Source organism: Sapajus apella, unplaced genomic scaffold, assembly GCF_009761245.1.
Source record: "Sapajus apella isolate SASKATOON/1434 unplaced genomic scaffold, GSC_monkey_1.0 scaffold177, whole genome shotgun sequence".
In the NCBI taxonomy this organism is placed as follows: domain Eukaryota; kingdom Metazoa; phylum Chordata; class Mammalia; order Primates; family Cebidae; genus Sapajus; species Sapajus apella.
This window is the reverse complement of record NW_022437117.1, coordinates 1377493-1397209: the sequence shown is the minus strand read 5'-3', so window position 1 is coordinate 1397209 and position 19717 is coordinate 1377493. Positions and strand designations below refer to the sequence as shown.

Sequence of the window (19717 nt, the reverse complement as noted above, 5' to 3'; positions counted from 1 at the left end):
TTCCCTGAGCACCCTATTTTCTGCAGATTACACCCCTCCACGTGGCATCCCCACATTTCTCACTCTCTTACCTTGCCCTGCGTTTTCTATTTCCATAACACCAGTTCCTAACATGCTGGTTGCTTCCCTGACTTGTGTTGTTTTCCTCTTTCCCCCACCAGACTCCAAGCTCTGTGAGGAGAGGGATCTTTGTTTTATTCACTGATGTATTCCAGGTGCCTTAAGAATAGTGCTTGGTACATGGTTGGCACTAAAAAAAATTTGCTGAATGAATTAATGAATGATAATGTTTAAAAATGAATCATCCTTTTAGAAATGGATCAGGAAAGGAAGAGAAGTGCAGCAATTAATGATGTTTGCTTGTTCTTTGATATATATACAAGTATGATATTTTTAGACTTCATTTTTTAAGCCTGATTAAAAAATTGGTGCCCTGATTTTTTGTAATAGCTTCATTGAGGTATAATTTACATACCATAAATCCACCCATTGTAATTGTGCAATCCAATGATTTTTATTAAATTTATAAAGTTTTATAACCATTACTTCAAAAATTTCTCTCTTGTCTATTAATTTGTAGTTAATTCTCTGCCCCCTCTCCTCGTGGGACCCTGATTTTTTTGGTTGATTTTTTGGTCCTAAGTCTTGGAAGAATAATCGTGTATCAATGCTTAGTATAGCCTTGTGTGCTTAAAAATGTAAGTTTAAATATTCATTGTTCAGCGAAGGAAATGGTATTGAAACATAAGTGAAAAGAACAAGATGGAGAATCAGACTGGCCGTACTCTTAGCCCTACTATTTACCAAGTTACTCAGACTGTTCTCTTCATCTGTTAAATGGAGATAATAATAGTAATTTGCTCAGAGAGTTGTTGTGAGGATTAACCAAATAATAAAAGTAAACTACTCAGCACAGTGGCTGCCATATGGTAAATACTCAATAACTTTTAACTAACATGACTAATCTCTTGTTAGTGTAGGTCCAAAATCTATAGGGTAAATATACCCTGGCAGGTGGAGAGCAAAATTTAAATCAGATTCTCAGTTTCTGAAGTTTGCGTAAAATATGATCCTGTTCTGTCTTGGTTTGTTAATAACATGACTATAAAACGTTGTAAAAGCAAATTAATTTCCAATGGAGATGATCATTTCTCAACAGTTTTATTTGAAGATATCCGCTAAGCCACTTTTACTGAATATTCTGTGTTCATCTTTGACAGAACTTTGACACCAGGGAGGTAATTATGAACTTTTTAATTGAAACCGTAGCATCCCTCAGAAAGTGTTCTGCAGTCTTAACCTTACATTGGGATATTCTGTACATAAGACTTCCTCTACATAAGTAGGGGAAGGAGACACTCATTGTATCTCTTGTAGCTTGATAAGCTGAACTAAATGATCTTTAATAAGATCTTTTTCTGTTTTTGTTCTTTTATTTTATGTACAGATGCACAAAGCAGGGTCATCAGAAGCCTCTCGATTCAAAAGATGATAATACCGAAAAACACTGCCCAGTGACAGTGAATCCTTGGCATATGAAGAAAGCTTTTAAAGTCATGAACGAATTAAGAAGGTATCATTATACTAATGTACATGCAACCATTGGTTTCTTTATTTTTCAGTCATTTGTAGTGAATATATAATCCGCTTTCCATTGTTGCTTTGCCTGGTACAGGGAACATTAAAAGTTTTTTCTGCAAGTTTTTTAAAGGAAGAGAGCAAATAATTTATCAGAAGTGTGGTTGGTGTGGGGCTCCTCTATCACTGTGGTAGCCACTTAGCCGCATACAGCTAGTCTGATGAGATAGTTTGGAGGTGAAAAATACACAGGGGATTTCTAAATGCAAAAAAGAGAAATGTAAAATATTTTGTTAATACAGTATTTTTAAATATATTGATTCCATGTAGCAATGATAATATACTAGATATTTTGTATTAAAAAGAATATCGTAGGCCAGGCGTGGTGGCTCATGCCTGTAATCCCAGCAGTTTGAGAGACTGAGGCAGGAGGATCACTTGAGCCCAGGAGTTTGTGAGCAGCCTGGGCAGCACAGCGAGACCCTGTCCCTATTTTCTTTTTTTAAAGTTAAAAAAAAAGAGAACGTATTATTGAAATTAGTTTCTCGTTTCTTTTTACTTTTTTAATGTGATTACTACAAAATTGTGACTTACATTATATTTCTATTGAATAGTGCTGGTCTAAGGCTTCTAACTTACCATTGCAAAGAATATGTAAAGAAACTTTTAGACAGAGAAAAATGTAACCATTTTTTGGTGGGAATGCTTGTAGTTTTGGGGGGTAGTGACCTGCCTGTTGCTGAGGTAATCCTCAAGTGTACTAAGAATCACTGCAACTTTTTTAGTAGTATTAAAAGTTGATTGAAAAATGAATAGCTTTTTCTTTTTAAATTAAAAGGCTAATGTATGTATTAATCGTCTTGGTTTTATTTTCTTAGCACTTTATTAAAGATCCGCTTTTTTCCACCATTCCCTTTGTGAAAGTACTCTACATGTACCTGTCTGAAATGTTGAAAGCCTGGCTAAGAAGGGATTAAACCTTCCCTTAATCTTTCTCTGCTTCCTAAAAGCTCTCCCTTTTAGGCCCATCATTTGTTTGTTTCTTCTTTAATTAAATTAGTGATTCAATAAATATTTATCTGCTAGGTACTGTAGGTACAATGATGAGGAAGAACAAATATGTTTGCCACCTTCGTGGGCCTTATGACTGACTGCAGGATGCAGGCATTCATCAAAGAATCACAAAAATAATATATTCTAATGACAGTAAGTGCTGCAAAGGAGGGCTGCTTGTGCCAGGAAGGTGGGTAACAGTGGTCAGGAAAGGCTTTCCTGAGAAGACAGGAATAATTATGCTAATATCTAGAAGGAAAAGAAGATGAGGGGATAAAATCAGGATCAGAGTGGGGAGAGAGAGAACAGTGTTCCAGGAATGGGGAAAGCTGTGCCACATCTTAGGGTAGGAAGGAGCTGGCCTCACTGGAGGAACTGACACTGTTGCTGCAGTGCACATGGCTATGGAATCATACAAGAGAGACAGCTGAGTTGGTGGGAGGAGCTATTGGACTGAGGTCCAGAAATTTTGGTCTTAATCAAAAGTTGCTTGAGAGGAAGCTATTGGAGAGTTTTAAGCAGGAATGTGACCTGATCAGATGTATATTTTGAACACATTGGCTGCTGGGTAGAGAATGGATTGGAGAGAGAAAAGAGAAAGTTAAACTGAATACTGGATCATTTGATTTGCTTTCTAGTACCGCTTTGACAACATTTTCAAAATGTGGGTTTTCATTTATTCTTTGGGAGGATATATAGCTGGGATAGTCCAGCAAGTCTGAGGGTGCTGTTTCAGGTTTTTAATCCTGTTTTGACAGTAGTCGTTAGAATGTAAAATGCATTGGTTACTAAGTGGAACTGCAAGAAAGGTAAGAAAAATAGTCTGGTTATTTTAAGACTGGGATCTTTAATGGCTCTTTTTTCTCTTTGAGAAGTCTAAAAAGACTGACTTTTAATAGGACTGTTCAGATGTTCTTTTTCCCCACTCTTGTGTGTGGGGCAGGGGTAGCCTTGGCTTTCTGCTGGTGTTAATGGGAGTGGGTCTCTGTTGACCTGGGCATGACTCACTAAACTGCAGGGAAAGTAATACTTAGGTGCTCCTTCCCTTGAGGTGAATGACCTGAGTTTTGGGACAGACTCTCTGGTCTCGGGCCAATTGTTTTACTTCTTTGAGCCTTACTATAAAATGAGGAATGGACAGGATGGTGTCTAAGGTTCAGTGCTGCTCTGACATTCTGTCAGCCTATGAGACTTTTTTTCTGTTTACCTGCAAGCCCTATGGTGTCCTTGCCTGGTTCCAGGATTATTTAGCTCCAGTCTTCATTCAGCTGTTTGCCCCTTTTTGGATGTGAACTCTATTAACTGTGAAATAGTACCTTCTTGTTCTTTGTGTGGCACTCTTTCAGCAGCTAGTATGTCACTGGGCTGGTAGTTGATGTTGATTTTCAGAACAAAGAATGACCTTCGAGTGGCCAGAGTGTTGGCTGCTGGGTGTTGGCTGCTGGGTCTATAACCTGTTTTTCTTTTTTTTTTTGAGACGGAGTTTCGCTCTTGTTACCCAGGCTGGAGTGCAATGGCACGATCTCGGCTCACCGCAACCTCCGCCTCCTGGGTTCAGGCAATTCTCCTGCCTCAGCCTCCTGAGTAGCTGGGATTACAGGCACATGCCACCATGCCCAGCTAATTTTTCGTAGTTTTAGTAGAGACAGGGTTTCACCATGTTGACCAGGATGGTCTTGATCTCTTGACCTCGTGATCCACCCGCCTCGGCCTCCCAAAGTGCTGGGATTACAGGCTTGAGCCACCGCGCCCGGCCCATAACCTGTTTTTCTTTAAACCTGATTGTTTTAAGGAAAACGCCAACCAACAGTATTTTTAAAAGTGGACTGTCTTTGAGGTTCAGCAGACCTTTTTAAAAATATCATTCTTTACCACTGTTAAATCTTAGAGCCATTTTGGGTAATTCTTAAGAACAAAAATCTCTGAAGAGGCCTATTCCTTGTACAGCTGAAAATCATTAATTATTTCCCGTCCTTGCATCAACTTCCTGTTGCCAGAAAGGGTAGCTGAGAGTGGTTTCCTGACTTCTGGGAAGGGAGAACTTCCTTGTTCTCACCACTGTGCCCTTGGGCTCTAGCCTCAAAGTGGTAGAACAATGGCTGTGCACTGGAGAATGTTAATGTGAACCTTTGACTGATGGAAGCAAAATCTTAGGAGTAAAAGTCACTTTCAGTTGTGGTTGATGTAAGATGTGGTTGTGGGAATGGGGGTAGGAAGACAGTTCTGTAAGGTTTAAGTTACAGAATTAAAATTGTTTGATAGAAAAAGTGCATGACATTTTATTGTTTTCTTAAACTAATTGTTTTTAGATAGGAGACCCAGAGACCTAGCTTTATATTCCAGCCTGGTAAAAGCTTGAATATCTTAAAATTATCTGGTTTAAAAACCCTGCAGTCACATATAAACAATGTATTCAACAAGTATTTGTGAGCACCTAATCAGCTAATATGCCTGAAGGGCTACGTGGGAGAAAAAACAGTATCAGACTTGGCCCATGCCCTTTAAGTGTCTAGAGTGACATACAGAGAAGAGGATGAGACAGTGAAAAAGTGTGCAAATCATGGGTGCCCAAAAAGATTCTCATGGGAAAATTGACACAGCTCACAGAGGTGGGCTTCAGTTAGGCCCTGATGGGAGTGCAGCAGAATTCACTGAGGGAATGGAGTGGGAAGGTCTTTCCTGCGATGATTAATTGCACAAGCCATGGAGGGAATAAACATCATCTGTTGGATAAAGTGAATCAAGGGTTCATCCTGGGAAGTCTTTGCAGAAAAGGTTAGGAAGCAAGAGAAGGGCAGAATTGTGGCAGGCTTAAACAGTATGATGAATTTGGACTTAATCCTCTGGGCAGTGGGATTCAGAGAAGGCTTTTTGAGAAACAGAGTATTATGCTAAGATTAGTGATGTTGGAGTTGTAAAAAGATGGCTTTTAGGTCAGCAATGCATCACTGGTGGGAAATTCAGCTCTTAACTCTAAATTTCCTAAGCGTGGATGGGGGAAATTTTTCAAAACACCAACATTTTTGAAATCAACTCTATAGATCTTCACAGAGTGTTTATAATGTACAACACACCGTATTAGGTCTATGGAAGGGACAGAGAACCAGGCTGTGCCCCAGATAAGTTTTTTCTTTTTTGAGACAGTCTCACTCTGCCACCCAGGCTGGATTGCAGTGGTGCATTATCAGCTCACTGCAACCTCCAGCTCCTGGGTTCAAGTGATTTTTCTGCCTCAGCCTCCCAAGTAGCTGGGATTACATGGGAGAGCCACCATGCCCAGCTCATTTTTTGTGTTGTTAGTAGAGACAGGGTTTTGCCATGTTGGCCAGGCTGGCTCAGGTAAGTTTTATTGACAAAATTAGATTGCTAGCTTTGGAGATGACCAAAGAGCAACTGTCGAAAGGTAGCATTTTGTCTTTAAAATAAATTAAAAAAAAAAAAAAAAAAAGGAAACTACTGTTTCTTAGGATATAGGATAAGACTGTACTTGAGCTTTAACAATTTCAATGAGTGTTAGTGGTGGGGGCACAACCTATTAGCTTTATTCACAGGAAACGTAAGTCTGATTCTTAATATTTAGGAGTTGAAAGTGTTCCATGAGGATGAATCATGTGAAGCAATTCAAATGTTACCTTTATATCCGCCATAATCCATAAATATTGAGTTGTTCATTCATAACAGCAGTTCATAACAGCTTGTGGAAACAAGCTATCCAAGCAAAATAACCTGACATGCCTTCTTAAAGGAGTGGTTATTGTGTTTTCCCTCCAGAATTTTAGACATCATGGACCTATATCACTACTAGGATTAGATTATCTGTTGTGTATCCATGAAAAATTTGATTTGTGGCTGTTGAGTTGTGGCTAAATTGTTACATGTGGCTGCAGGGTTTTAAAACCAGGTAATTTTAAGATATTCAAGCGTTTACCAGGCTGTGGCTATTGTATGAATTCATACTTTGTTACTTAGATGGCAAGTGAATTAAACTGAACTTTTCTTCATAGCTTGCTTTATGTATGTATGTATATATGTATGTATTTTTATTTTGAGACTGAGTGTCATTCTGTCACCCAGGGTGGAGTACAGTTTCTTCACCTTGGCTCACTGTAACCTCTGCTTCCCAGGTTCAAGCGGTTCTCATGCCTCAGCTTCCCAAGTAGCTGGGATTTACAGGCACATGCCACCATGCCTGGCTATTTTTTTTTTTTTTTTTTTGTATTTTTAGTAGAGATGGGGTTTCACCATATTGGCCAAGCTGGTCTCGAACTCCTGACTTGGAGTGATTCACTCATCTCGGCCACTCAAAGAGCTGGGACTATAGGTATGAGCCACTGTGCCCAGCCTCTTCATAGCTTTATAGAACCATTTTAAAAAAGGATTTTAAGAAATTACATGGGGTGTGAATGTTTTTTATTGCTCTACCATATGTATTTTTCTTAAAACATCATCAGGTTCTTTTGTTTTTGTGTTGCACTAAGTAGAATATAAGACATTCCTTGAAGGACACAGTAGTTGGGAAGAGCCCTCACATCCAAAGCAGACTTGCTTATTTAAGAAAGTTTGAGACATTTTGAAACCTACAGCCTCAATTTAACTGGTAATATTCTACAGTGCTTTGGAAGCATTCTTGATTGATTTCTTTTTAAGTGGTGTTTATTGAACATGGATAGAATCATTAAACATTGCACACAATGTGAAGAATGGATAGTAGTGAATGAATTTACTAAACCGATCTCCTTTTCTTGTTCCCTTTCTCTGTGGTGCCGAATATCCACCGCATGTGAGATACTGTGCTGCTGCAGAGATACTTTCAACATCACCTCTTAGCTTAAAAAAAATCAGATTTTACTTTGGCTATTTTCTTTTAGATTATTATAGTTAAGACTATCTACTCATGATTTATTTCACCAAGTTAAAAAAAAAAAACTTAATAAGGAAGTTTGTACATATTTTATATTTTCTTTTTCTTTTTTTTTTTTTTTTTTGAGATGGAGTCTCGCTCTGTCACCCAGTCTGGAGTGCAGTGGCACGACCTCAGGTCGCCACAACCTCCACCTCCCAGGTTCAAGTGATTCTCCTGCCTCAGCCTCCTGAGTAGCTGGAATTACAGGCACCTGCCACTATGCCCAGCTAATTTTTTTTTTTTGTATTTTTAGTAGAGACAGGATTTCACCATGTTGGCCAGGCTGATTTTGAACTCTTGACCTCAAGTGATCTGCCTGCCTCGGCCTCCCAAAGTGCTAAGATTACAGGCGTAAGCTACCGCGCCCAGCCCATATTTTATATTTTCTACTAACATGATCAAGCTTTTCTCCCACACGTTCAGAAACTCACCTCTGCGTACTGTTTTTCTTCTGAAATCCTTTTACTTTCTCATCTCTCTACCTTCCCCACTTTCCTTTCCCTGTCCCAAATATCTTCTTTCACCTTACTTCTAATTATTTTATCTTTTCCTTCTCTCAAATGTGACCCACTCGCTGTTCTTGCAAGTCCTTAAGTCTGAAGGCTTCCCTTCCCTGTCGACGTTCACTAACGTGCTTTCCCCAGTGTCATTTGTGGCTGCGTTTTACTGTTTTTCACTCTTATTTTGCTGTCTCGATCCTATCTGAAAACAGATTTCTCTATTCTGGGACCCTTCACTAGTTTAAAGCGTTTCCTAAATCATTGATTAAAGTAGCTTTTCCTATGATTTTCCAAGCTGACTGTCAGCCTCTTCCTGCTTTGTGTTTGAACATCTCAGCAAGTGTAAATCTGTTGAGGGGTTGTGTCTCTTTTCAGGACTCCTATAGTGGTGGTGCATCTTAAACTCACCGTCTAGATTTTCCCTGTGCTTAACTGCTGCAAAATTCAAAGATGCTACCTACCACCATGGGTTTAAGAAGAAAAATAAGGAAGACAGCAGTGACCTTTGTTGTGTGTTCTCTGTTTTTTTTTTTTTTTTTTTTAAATAGAGGTGGGGTCTCACTGTGTTGTCCAGGCTGGTCTCGAACTCCTGGCCCCAGGCTCTCTGCCTGCCTTGGCCTCCCAAAGTGCTGGGATTACAGACATGAGCCACCACACCTGGCTGACCCTTCTTAGGAGTTCTGTTGCTCTTCGAGGTTAGTGACATTTTAGCCAGTATGCCTTGTCTATTAAATAACATATGTCAGTTGTCAGTTATGAGAGGTTTGGTTAAATATGACTAGTTTAAATCTGTAGTCGGGAAGCCTTTCACCTAAAACAGCTTGCTTCCCTATCCCACCTCCCTAGGCACCGAGTAGTAACTCTTGGGGTGATACAGCCATGTCCTGAGCAGCAGTGCCACATCTGGCTCACCCTCCACTTCCTGACCAGTTTTCATTTCCTTGGCTTCTGACCTCCTGTCTCCTTTCTTTTTATGCCTTGCTCTTACATCTTTGTTCCAGTGCCTGATGCTGGTCATTTGGTACTGACTTTGGACACATTCCTAGGCTCCGGGTTATATTTGCCCTGGGGACTCAGGCTCACAACGCCTCTTACTAGCCCAGCTCCTCAGGTGTTATTCTAGCTCTGCGTCATGTGCCAGGAAGTGCTTCTACGTTTTCCTAGGCACCTGAAGAAGAAAGGCAGATAGATGCCAAGTGTCTCCTCACTGTCCCCACTTCCACTAGAAAGTAATTCTTGTTTCATGTGACTACCAATTATTTTTGATATCTCAAAGCCTGATGGCACATTTTACTTTAAAAAAATTTTAAATTTCTGGGAGTACATAGTAGGTATATATACATATATCTATTTATGGGGTACCTGAGATATTTTGATACAGGTATACAATGTATAATAATCATGTTAGAGTAAATGGAGTATCCATCACCTCAAGCATTTATCCTTGGTGTTATTAACAATCCAGTTATACTCTTTTAGTTATTTTTAAATGTATCATTAAATTATTATTGACTACAGTCCCTGTTGTGAGGCATATTTTACTTTTAGAAGATAGACACTATGCATTTTAAAAGCAGTGACAGGTTTTCCTTTGTCTTAGGAATTCATTCATTTTATATCGGAAAACCCAAGGATGTCTTAGTATGTTCAGGAATGTTTCGTGTTTTTTCAAAGCAGTTTTTTTTTTTTGTCCTGAGAAGGACCAATTTTCATGTTATAATTTTTTTTAGGAGATGGAGTGCCTTTCTTTATTCTGTGCTGTTTGAATTTTACATTAAGCCTATCTAATTCCTGTTCTTTTCCCTTTAGATTTGAGCTTAGAAGCCACTTCATTCTGAAGCTTTCCCATAAGGTTGGGCCTAGCCTTTCCTGTGCATTTCCAAACACCACATACTTGCCCCATCTTAATAATTGTGGGTTCATTTTATAATCACTTATTTCCTTGTCTGTCTCTCTCACATGACTGTAGACTTCATACTGTCATGGCTTTTATCTTGTTTATTGTGGTAAGCTCACATAGTGCTTGATGAATGAATGAATACATGCAAATTTTGCTAAATAACAACTTTATGTATCCCATTATTTTGAAGGCTTTCCTTTCCTGCAGTTTATTCCCTCACTAGATTTCAAGTAATAGGAACATAAACTCAGGAATTCACCATGGAAGACTTTGCATATAGGCTGCTAAAACAAGTTTTTCTTATTTTTAGTGCCAGACTTTTCGTTCATAGCTCTCTCGCTCAAAAGTCATTCAACTTCTTGTAATCATGCAAATTTGGATAGAGGTAAGGGCCAGACTCAATGTACACGTACTGATACACACTCATTGTATATTCAGCGACACAAACTAGTAGGAGTTGGTCGGATCTCTCATCTCTGAATGCTGCTTTAAAATAATGTTATTACTGAAGACAGATAAAAAATTGAATGCTAAAACTAGGCATGTCCTTAATTTGTAAAGTGGCTCTGAGACCTAACCCAGGATGTGGCTGCATAATATCTTAGCAGTGTTTTAACCTTATTAGTTATCTAACATCAATTAATAAGCCAGTAAGGCCAAGTTAATTATGTAAGTGACAGCCAGCAGGTATTATGTTGGAAGTTTGGATTAATGAATAATTGTAGTTGAAGCCGAATGTAATTAATTATGTGATTTTTAAGGTGTTCAAGTGTAATTCCACTTAGGTGCCATCTAAAGCACTAGGAGGGATTACTGACAAAAGGAAAACAGGCATAAAGATGCACTTGACTCATGTTTGAGTCGTGTTCAAATCCCCAGGTCACAAAAGAGACAGCTGGATTGCTTCATTCTAGAGAGACTGTGCATGCTCTGCTGACCCTGCTCCAGAGTTTCTTTGCTCCCGTCTTGCTCTCTCACCACTCTTCTTGGCCCACAGTTCCACATTCTGCGTTGCTGCTTCAGGCCTCCATGTAATAGTACATACTGTTATCTTTGGGATTCTTTTGCTCCTTCTCCATCCAACTAACTCTACTTGTTTTTAGAACTCAGCTGAAGGTCAGTCGCTGCAGGAAGCCCTTTCTGGATCCCAGTCTGATTTGAATGTGCCGTCCCCAACTTTCCATAACATCTTTATTATGGTGCTTTCCACTTTATTCTGTAATTTTTCTGTTGCCAGTCTTTTTCTGCTGGTCTTCTTAAGGGCAGAGATGGTCTTGCAGTACTTTGTTGAATGAATGAACAAACTTTTAAAAAAAATATTCCGTAGATGTAGTGCTAAAAACCCACTAAAACTGGGCCTTTTATTAGCTATATATAGAACTTAAAATTATTTTTTAGTATACAGTATGTCAAAAAATAAATTGTTATTTATAATTTATTCTCTTTCCTGTTTTATTCAAACTTTAACAGATCTTAAAATTGTATAGCTTTAGGTTTTGTGTAGTGGAGGCTCTGGAGTCAGCCTGTGGATTTGAAACCTGGCACTGCCATTAGTTGGAGAACTTTAACCTTGGTTTCCCCAGCTATAAATTTGGGGATAAAAATAATACCTTATAACATTGTGGTGGGCACTAAATGAAATAATACATGCAGGCAAAACTCTTGCCTAGTACCTTCCTGAAAACACTGCTGACACCACTGACTTTTCCCACCCTAGTTATGTGTGAACCCGTAGAATGCATAGAATTGCAGAATGGTTTTATATTCTCAGAGCAGATGGTAGACTTTGTCAGGGCTCCACAATGATCTGGAGGAATTATAAATTAGTGATACTGTACTACCTTTTATGACTCTAATACGAGACCTGCCTTATGTCTCATACAGCATCATGTGCCATTAAACTGGTAATGCACGAGCCATGCTATAATCTAAATGGCATGGCAAACTCATCGGTGATGAGGCCCTGGGATGCAGTCATCACTGATGCTGGGGTACTCTTTTTTTTTTTCCTTCCATTTCTCCTAAACTGGAAGGAGAATAGTTAACCAGTAGTCTCCAAAAAGTTTTGGCATGAACTTTATAGGAACAAGTTTGTAAGCAGTATGGACAGGTGGAAAATTTCATGGACTTGATCAAGCTCATGGAAAATGTTGTTTGTAAGCTACTAGAAAATTAGGGAAACAGGCAGGCCACCCTTGTAGTAAATAGAACAGTGGAGGAGGGTGCCAAGTGTGACCTGCATGCGCCATGCACATGGACATAAATTCAGTGCTTGGGTGTGTGAGGTGTAGAAGGGACGTTTGCTTTTGCCACACCCATTTCAGTCATTCATGATATGACTACTAGCAAGGCAGGTTTTAGGCTTTGGAGCCTTCTTGCTTGTTGTGCAGTAAGCATCAGCACCGTTTTCTGTTAAAAATATTGTGTGACATTCTTAATTACCTGGAGAGTATGATCTGGCACCACGTATTGCATGTCAGAAATGCATACCACATGTTTTTGGGTGAATTACAATGGATGTTTTAAAATCATGATTGCTGAATAATGGTTTGTTTTGAGGTAACAAAATGCTTTTTTTTGAAACAGAGTCTCACTCTGTCACGCAGGCTGGAGTGTGGTAGTGCAACATTGGCTGACTGTAACCTCCGCCTCCTAGGTTCAAGTGATCCTCCTGCAGCCTCCCGAGTAGCTGGGATCACAGGTGTGGGCTACCATACCTGGCTAATTTTTGTATTTTTAATAGAGCCTGGCTTTCACCATATTGGCCAGGCTGGTGTTGAACTTCTGGCTTCAGGTGATCCACCTACCTTGGCCTCACAGAGTGTTGGGATTACAGGCATGAGCCACTGCACCTGGCCAAAGTGCTTTTTAACTTTAGATATAGTATTTTCTGGCCTTGAAGGACGAGATATTTTGTATTGGTAAAATGTTATGATTAAGTTAAGCTTCAAATTCCCAAAGCCTTTTAAACAGCAGGTGTAATTGGGTATAATTTTACCATTGCTTGACAAACTAGGTCTTTTAAAATATTTTTATTTTTTTTGTTAGGGGCAGTATTTGACCCAGTTGAGTTTTCAGCATGTGTTTTTTTCTTCATCTTCATGTCAGACTGCCACCTGCCACTTCTGCTGCTACGTATTATTCAGGCAACTTCTTTCGCAGTCCACTGATGGTTTGCTGCCAGTAATTGCCTTTAGGTTGAGAAGTCAATAATCAAGTTTGGGAAGATTTTTGTGTTAAACAAAGGCAAGATTCTGAATGAGGGAATGTTGGGCCTTTATCACAGCTATTTTCTATGTTCTTCATGTTTAGGGATCATGTCCCAAAGGATGACTATTTTTTAAGTTAGTTTCAACGTGATGAGAGTGTGCTTTACTGTAATATTTTTGCATAGGATGTTCAATACAGTCGTTGATATTATTTAAATTTTTTCTCTCTGCTTTTTACACAGTCAAAATTTGCTATGCGATGTCACAATTGTGGCAGAAGACATGGAAATCTCTGCTCATAGAGTGGTGCTGGCCGCCTGTAGTCCTTATTTTCATGCCATGTTTACAGGTATGAAATACTTTAGTTGTGGGCATTTAAAAAAATGTATTCAGATCTGAGCTTTTCTTACCATGTTTTCTTTTATTATTAACATCATGAAATGAAGAATTATAATGGAAGAAAATGTTCTTACTTTGTTCCAAATTCCTCCTTGTCTTTGTTTTTCATCATTGGGGATCAGTAAGCCTATACATATGTACTCACAATTTTACGTTCAGCTTTCTCCCTGTAAGTTAAACTTATGTATATTAGTTCTTGCCGTTTATAATAGCTTTTTGGCACTTTCTTAGTTTGACAAAAGAAAATTTTACATTTTAAAAAGTGATTTTTACATTTGTTTCATCTAGTGTTACATTGAACAAAAAGATGTTTATTTAATATCCTTCATTTGGAAATATAAGACAATAGAGCGGTTTATTTACAAGGTTAGATTTTACTTTGGCAACTGTGAAAATATATAGAATCAGCCGGGCGCGGTGGCTCAAGCCTGTAATCCCAGCACTTTGGGAGGCCGAGGCGGGTGGATCACGAGGTCAAGAGATCGAGACCATCCTGGTCAACATGGTGAAACCCCGTCTCTACTAAAAATACAAAAAATTAGCTGGGCATGGTGGCACGTGCCTGTAATCCCAGCTACTCAGGAGGCTGAGGCAGGAGAATTGCCTGAACCCAGGAGACGGAGGTTGCGGTGAGCCGAGATCGCACCATTGCACTCCAGCCTGGGTAACAAGAGCGAGACTCCACCTCAAAAAAAAAAAAAAAAAAAAAAAAAAAGAAAATATATAGAATCATTTTAGTACTTCTGGAAAAGAAGTAATTTATGTCTGTCACACTTGAACCCCTTACCCTCATTCTTTTTAAAAATATACTGTACAAAGAAATGAAGTTTTTATGTGTTACATCAGTGAGCTTATAATCTTAGGGTATTGGTATGCCAAATAAAAAATTCAAATAAAAATGTTGTTATACCAAAAAGCAAACATACAAAGCTCTTCTTACTTTAAAAACTCTTAAATATTTCTGGTGCTACCATTTTACTAGATACTTCAAGGAATGCAAAAACAATGTGAACATGCTTCCTTCCACAAAACCTTCCTGTATAACTGGGGAGATGGGTGTGCACCCTTTAATAGGTAACAGTGTATGAAAGAGCTGAGTGTCCACAGCAGTGATGAGATGTTGAGGGCCATGATGGGCAGCACTGAGAGAAGGGCCTCTGACATTTCGCCAGACCTGATGGATTAAGGGGTTTACACAAATGAAGGTGAGTGTAGAAGGTCAGATAGAGAAAATGGACTGAGTGAAAACTTTCTGTGTGTCTTGGGAGTAGCTGGGAGACCAGAGGCCTCTTCAGTTTACAGCCTTTTATGATCTTGCTGTTCCAGAACAGAGTTAAATCATCAGGAATGAAGAAGGATAGCAAGTGTTCTCTGAGCCAAGTTGAGGAGGTAGTTTTAGAGGGTTGCCTTTCAGTTGAGGTCGATCTGCAAAGTCGGTACCCATGAAGTGAATAGTCAGATTTTTATGTCTTCCGGTTCACTTTAGTCTCTTGATTTACATCTTATTTATTACTCCTGGACACTTTTCTTTCTTTCTTTCTTTTTTTTTTTTCTTGAGATGGAGTCTCGCTCTGTTGGCAGGCTGGAGTGCAGTGGTGTGTTCTCGGCTCACTGCAACCTCTGCCTCCCGAGTAGCTGGGAATACAGGCACACCACCACGCCCAGCTAATTTTTGTATTTTTAGTAGAGATGGGGTTTCACCATGTTGGCCAGGATGGTCTCAATCTCTTGGCCTCGTAATCTGCCCACCTCGGCCTCCCCAAGTGCTGGGATTATAGGCGTGAGCCCCAGTGCCCAGCTCCTGGACACTTTTCTAGAGAGAGAGTCTCTAAGGCTTGTAAGAGAAGGATTCGATCTGGAATGTGTTGGGCTTCTTTAGGATTTCTTTTGTAAAGTGCTGTTCTCCTCTTGGTGGCCCTCCTTTAGGTGACACTGCTGTTGCCAGTTACTTGTTGGAACTACTGGGTCTTTGGAAAACTTGATCAAGCGGTGCTTCAGTTTCCCCATTTGGAAATGGAAATCATAATATTACCCACATCCTAGAGTTTTTGTAAAGATTAAATGAGATCATATTTGTGAATTTCTTAGCACTTGACACATAGAAAATGCTGTTAATGTTGGCAGTAATTAATATGGTCATCATCACTATTTTTTTTAGTCTGCATTCCTGAATTTCTTTATATTCAATACAAGATTGGAAAGCTTTAAGCTAGGCTCTTTTTTTGATAAATGTTTTATTGTCTACAAAGTGACAAAAATAGAGTGATTAACTTACACCTGTATCATCAGTGTTAGTTTCCTTTCCCCTCAAAAGGCTTTGGAGACTTAGTGTCTTCACACTCCTTGGGCCTTATGCATGCAGAGGAATGATGCTAGGTAGAGACAGGAGAGCTTTTTATGTTTTTAGCTCCTTTTTCTGTTTGCTTTATAATCTAGACTACATTTTGGTTTCCCTCTTTTGTTTTGGTCTAATGGGTCTCTATGCTTCATGATTTAGCTGACATGTGATTTATGAATTTGTGAGTTTTGCCTAATGAAGGGAATGAGGCCCTGCAGACATTCTGATTCTGTAAGTATTTCTAGTGTATCGCAACTAACTGGTAGGTAGATGCTTTTGTAGTTCAACAGGTTTCTGCCTGAGAATAGACCTTCTGTGCTTGGTCAAATTTTAGATGGCTGTGTGCTAATACAGCCATCTAAAATAGGATGAAAATAGGAATACTATTTTAATTTATGGCATATATACAAAATATGAATTGAGTACCTAACTTGTGTTTTCTTCACTAGTTTATTGAGGCATATTTTGTGTATCATAAAATTTACCCATTTCAGGGCTGGATACAGTGGCTTACATCTATAATCCCAGCACTTTGGGAGGCTGAGGCGGCGGATTGCTTGAGCTCAGGAGTTCCAGACCAGCTTGGGCAACATGGTGAAACCGCATCTCTATCAAAATATAAAAAATTAGCTTAGCGTGGTGTCACTAGCCTGTAATCTCAGCTACTTAGGAGGCTGAGGTGGGAGGATCATTTGAGCCTGGGAAGTAGAGATTGCAGTGAGCCAAGGTGGCACCAACTGCACTTCAGCCTGGGTGACAGAGTGAGAAAAAAAAAATTACTCCTATAAAGTGCACAACTCACTGATATTTAGTAAATTTACTGACTTGTACTACCATCACCATAAATCAGTTTTAGAACATTTTTGTTCTCACACAATGTTTTTGAGGTTCATCTATGTCATAGATATTTCAAAGGAAGGTTTACTTCTTCTTATTGCTAAATAGTATTCCTTGTGGATAGACTGCTTTTGACGTAGCATATTATTGTAGTTTTAATTTGCATTTTCCTAATGACCAATGATGTTGAGCATCTTTCTATATGCTTATTATTTAGGCTAAACTTTTAGGGTTTTTCACTGGTAGATGCTATTTGACTTTCTGGCAATCTTAGTATTTTTTCTACTTTTGAATCTACTGTTTAGCCAACAAGTTGTCAGAGATTAGATAAAAAAGATAAAGGCAGGGTGCAGTGGCTCATGCCTATAATCCTAGCACTTTGGGAGGGCGAGGTGGCAGAATTGCTTGAGCCCATGAGTTCTAAACCAGCCTGGGAAAAATAGGGAGACCTCATCTCTAAAAAGATTTTTTGTAAAACTTACTGACCATGGTCGCATGTGCCTGTGTTGTCAGTCCCAGCTACTATGGAGGCTGAGGCAGGAGAATTGCTTGAACCCAGGAAGCAGAGGTTGCATTGAGCTGAGATCAGGCCACTGCCCTCCACCTGGGCAAGAGAGTGAGAATGAGACCCTATCTCAAAAAAGGAAAAAAAAGACACTGAGTGAGATTGGGTCTAGGTAGTTTAGTGTATATATACCCATTTAAGTATTTGCTAGAGTATGAGTACTTTATTTCTTTGTTTTCATGGTCTGAAGCCCTGTTAAGCTTTTTTTTTTTTTTTTTTTTTTGGTAAAATCTGTAGTGAGGCTAACAAGTAGACCATTGGATGCTTTCATTCCACCAAACATCATGTACATTTTCATCCTCTTGCTCAGGGACAGGGAGTTGCCCTACTCTTCTTTTGTTTTCCTGTGACTATCTAGGAAATGGGGAATATGCAGATGTTTTTTGTTGGCTCTTTTAATCTCATAAACTGTAGGTGAATTTTTCATTTAAATGATATCACTTAAGAAATAATTATGCTACTCATCATAGTTCTGAGTATTTGAGTAAAGAAGGGAAGTGAAAAGTAATTTGTGATGTAGTCACAGGGTTTTACTTTGTGAAGTATGGGCCTATTTAGAGCAAGGCGAGGTTGTTTATTACTTAAGAAAGAACATACCATCTTGGGTTCCTGTGTTTTTAGATTACTTGTTGGTTACAAATGTGACATTTAGAAAGCTGTTTGCTTAACAAATACTTCTGAGATTTATTTGTGCCACAGACTAACATTTCTGAAATCTGGTGGGAAGTACTGAATCCTGAATTTTTATTCTTAGTCTTTTTTTTGGTGTACTTTTTGATTTCTTTTGTCATATTGAACATGATTCAGTAAAATAGAGTAGGAAAAGACAGATTATTGTTTGTGTGATTAAGAAGTGATACTTTAAATAGCTGTATACGTGGTTATGTTTATCTAAGATTCATGCTTTCGTTCACCAGGGAATATTTATTGAGCATCTTCTCTGGTATGCATTGTCCTAGGCTTTGAGACTTATAGTGATGAATAAAACAAGTTTCTGTTCTCATGATTCTAGTTAGGAAGAAGAAGAAAGATTAGACAGTAAGTAAACACACAAAGAAAAGATAATTTCTGGTATTGATGATGGCTCTGAAAATAATTAAATAGAATGGTACACAAAGAACTTAAGTTGGAATATTTTAGGCTGCTTGTAACAGAAAACTTTACTCAAACTGGTTTAAATAGTAAGAAAGTAGGCTGGGCACCAAACATGATTGGATCTACAGCTTGAGAATTTCATCAAGAATCTTCTTCCTTCTGTCTCTGTACCCTGCTATCCTCAATAAAAATATCCTATGGTTTGTTCCCCTCCTAAAATGAAAGATGCTTGCAAGAGTGGACCCCACATCTCAAGGAAGGAGGACTCTCTTTTAGGAGCTAAGAATCCTTTCTCAGAAGTTACCCAAACCAGACCAAAACTAGCAGGGCAATGCAGTTACCATGATGGCATTAGATTTGCTGTAGAACTGGAGAGTTACATACCCTGACCACCGTAGAGAGTGGCTGTTGGGGCACCTGGGTCAGCTTGCCAAAAAATGCCTGTGTGTCAGCAACTGCTTTGTAACCCACGAACAAAAGGATGGTAGTGATTAGAGTAGATGACAAGTGAAACTTGCAAAGTAATGGCATAAAATTTATTAAATGTAGCTATAACTTTGTTATTTATTTCTTAGGATTTCAGCATAGTCAAAGTTTCTGTATTACACTTTTATGGTGTTTTGATTTTTTGTTTTGTTTTTTGTTTTTGTTTTCAGATTTTTCATGTGCTAAATAACTGAAATTAGAATCATAGAATTTTAAAAATGAAATGAATTTTAGCATTTGTCTTTTTAAACCTATTCACTTTTCATTTATTCATTGGATAAATTCATGTCATAATCGATAAGTGAAGTTACCAGTTTATGTTGGGCTTCAGGAGCCCTGATTAAAGGTTCTCGAGATGGAATTTTTTCTTTTGAGATGGAGTCTCGCTCTGTCGCCAGGCTGGAGTGCAGTGGTGCAACCTGGCCTCACTGCAATCTCTGCCTCCTGGGTTCCAGTGATTCTCCTGCCTCAGTCTCCCGAGTAGCTGGGACTACAGGCATGTAAGAGGGAAATGTTTTCAGCCATATATATGTTTTTACACTTTTGTGATTTGGAGGACTTCCTTCCTTTTCTCAATAAAAGTAGATATGAGACTGGGTGCAGTGGCTCATGCCTATAATCCCAGCACTTTGGGAGGCCAAGGCGGAAGAATCATTTGAGGCCATGATTTTGAGACCATGATGTTCAATAAATGTTTGTTGCATGAAATCCTTCATAGCTAGAATATCCATGTTTAAGACTAATTTTAAAGTGCCACTAATTATGTTAAGTAAAAATGCCGTATTTTATTTTTATTTATTTATTTTTTGAGACAGAGTCTTGCTTTGTCACCTAGGCTGGATTGCAGTGGTGCG

At 38.8% G+C, this 19717-nt stretch overlaps 1 protein-coding gene across 6 annotated transcripts in view; it reads left to right on the top strand.

The window, feature by feature from the left end:
• Window positions 1–19717, top strand: part of KLHL2 (kelch like family member 2) — a 117566-nt gene that overhangs the window by 10879 nt on the left and 86970 nt on the right. For 3 of the 6 annotated variants that reach the window (XR_004265428.1, XM_032268260.1, XM_032268262.1), the window contains exons 2-3: window positions 1448–1573; window positions 13386–13492. Coding sequence is in view for 4 of the 6 variants with exons in the window: in XM_032268260.1 (XP_032124151.1) it covers window positions 1448–1573; window positions 13386–13492 (233 nt within the window). In the remaining 2 variants the exon portion in view is untranslated. Of the gene's footprint in view, window positions 1–849; window positions 1239–1447; window positions 1574–13385; window positions 13493–19717 lie in introns of those variants that run through there. The other 3 variants (XM_032268261.1, XM_032268264.1, XM_032268266.1) reach the window with 3 other exon arrangements.